Below are 1,592 nucleotides of genomic sequence, written 5' to 3'. Positions count from 1 at the left end.
GCTACTGATAGCACCAATAGGTCCCGACCAGTTGGAATCTATCAATTACGGGTGGAGGACAACCTCAAAGCCCAAGTCGAATCGCAAATCGAGGCCCTCAAAGGCAAAGAAGGTAGAGGAATCCACACGGTCGCAAGGGCAGAAACACATGAGCCATGCTTTGTCTGTGGTGGGGTGGAACATCTAGCTAAGGATTGTCCTGCTTATGGTGAAATGAGTGGGGTTTATGAGAATCAATGCAATGCCTTAGGGGCATACAACAAACCCTTTTCTAACACATACAATCCTGGCTGGAGGAACCATCCAAACTTCAGTTGGAGAGATTCTAACCAAGCACAACCATCAGGAGGACAATGGAGAACTAAGCAACAGCTGCAACCACCAAAGGCGTATTCTGCACCTCAATACAATTCGCATCAGCCAAGGAGTTCTCTTGAGAACACCTTGCAATCTTTCACGGAGGTGCAGAGTAAGACGAATCAAAAGTTTGAGTCATTGTTTACGCAAATGGTGGAGGAAAGTAAAGAAATGAAGAGTCAAATCACGAATCTGACTGGAGCTTTGGCTGTTCAAGAACGCGACAAGTTCCCTTCAGAAGCTCAGTCAAACCCAAAGGGTCAACATATGGCGCAAACCTCATGTCTCGATAATCAAAATGTTAAGGAGGTGAATGCCATTAGTGCTCGTAGTACTAAGATCATGGAAGAACCGTCAACAAGTGCCACCACTTCGAGTACTAAGGAAGTTGTCCCTGAGAAAGATGATCCAACAAATGTTCCGGTAAAGGTGCCTTTTCCCCAAGCTCTACGTCCAATTGGAAAAATACCGGAACACCAAAGTGAGATCCTAGGGCACTTGACTCAAGTGAAGATTAATCTTCCTTTGCTTCATGTTATCAAGCAAGTGCCTGCTTATGCTAAGGTTATCAAGGATCTGTGCACTATCAAAAGGAAGCACCATGTCAAGAAGACAGCATTCTTGACAGAACAGGTAAGCGCGATGATCGACCAGAAAACAGTGCTCAAGTACAAGGATCCCGGTTGTCCCACAATTTCCTGTCAAATTGGGACACATGAGTTCAGCCAAGCTTTGCTTGATCTAGGAGCGAGTGTTAACCTCATGCCATACTCTGTCTACTCGCAACTTGGTCTTGGAGAAATCAAGCCTACCTCTGTGGTTCTGCAGCTGGCTGATCGATCGATCAAGAAGCCTCGGGGGATAGTTAAGGATGTTCTGGTTCAAGTTGAGTTCTATTACCTCGTTGACTTTCTAGTCTTGGATACTCAATCCGTGGTGAGTATGGAGTCCAAGATTCTCATCATCCTCGGAAGACCTTTCCTTGCTACAGCCAATGCTCTCATCAACTGTAGGAATGGTCTGATGAAGATATCCTTTGGGAACATGACTTTGGAGGTGAATGTTTTTCACATTACAAAGCAACCACGTGATGATGACGAGTGCCACCAAACATTTCTAATTGACACACTCGTCTCGGAGGAGGTTCAGTTGTGTAGCAATTCTGATGATCTTAACGATTTCCTTTGCATTTCTGAATCTGAGAGTTCCGGTCCTTGTGAGTTGACCAACAATGT

General features: G+C 45.2%; 1 protein-coding gene across 1 annotated transcript; it reads left to right on the top strand.

The window, feature by feature from the left end:
• Window positions 1-213: 213 nt before the first annotated feature.
• LOC112093078 lies at window positions 214-1,573 on the top strand (the record flags this gene model as incomplete). The annotated part of the gene is made up of 1 exon (XM_024170809.1): window positions 214-1,573. A coding segment is annotated over exon 1 (1,360 nt), but the record flags the coding sequence as incomplete, so codon positions are not given.
• Between the last annotated feature and the right edge of the window lie 19 nt (window positions 1,574-1,592).

This window comes from Morus notabilis, unplaced genomic scaffold (genome assembly GCF_000414095.1).
Source record: "Morus notabilis unplaced genomic scaffold, ASM41409v2 Scaffold1473, whole genome shotgun sequence".
In the NCBI taxonomy this organism is placed as follows: Eukaryota; Viridiplantae; Streptophyta; class Magnoliopsida; order Rosales; family Moraceae; genus Morus; species Morus notabilis.
Note: the sequence above shows the minus strand (reverse complement) of the source record. Positions and strands in the feature narration are given on the sequence as shown.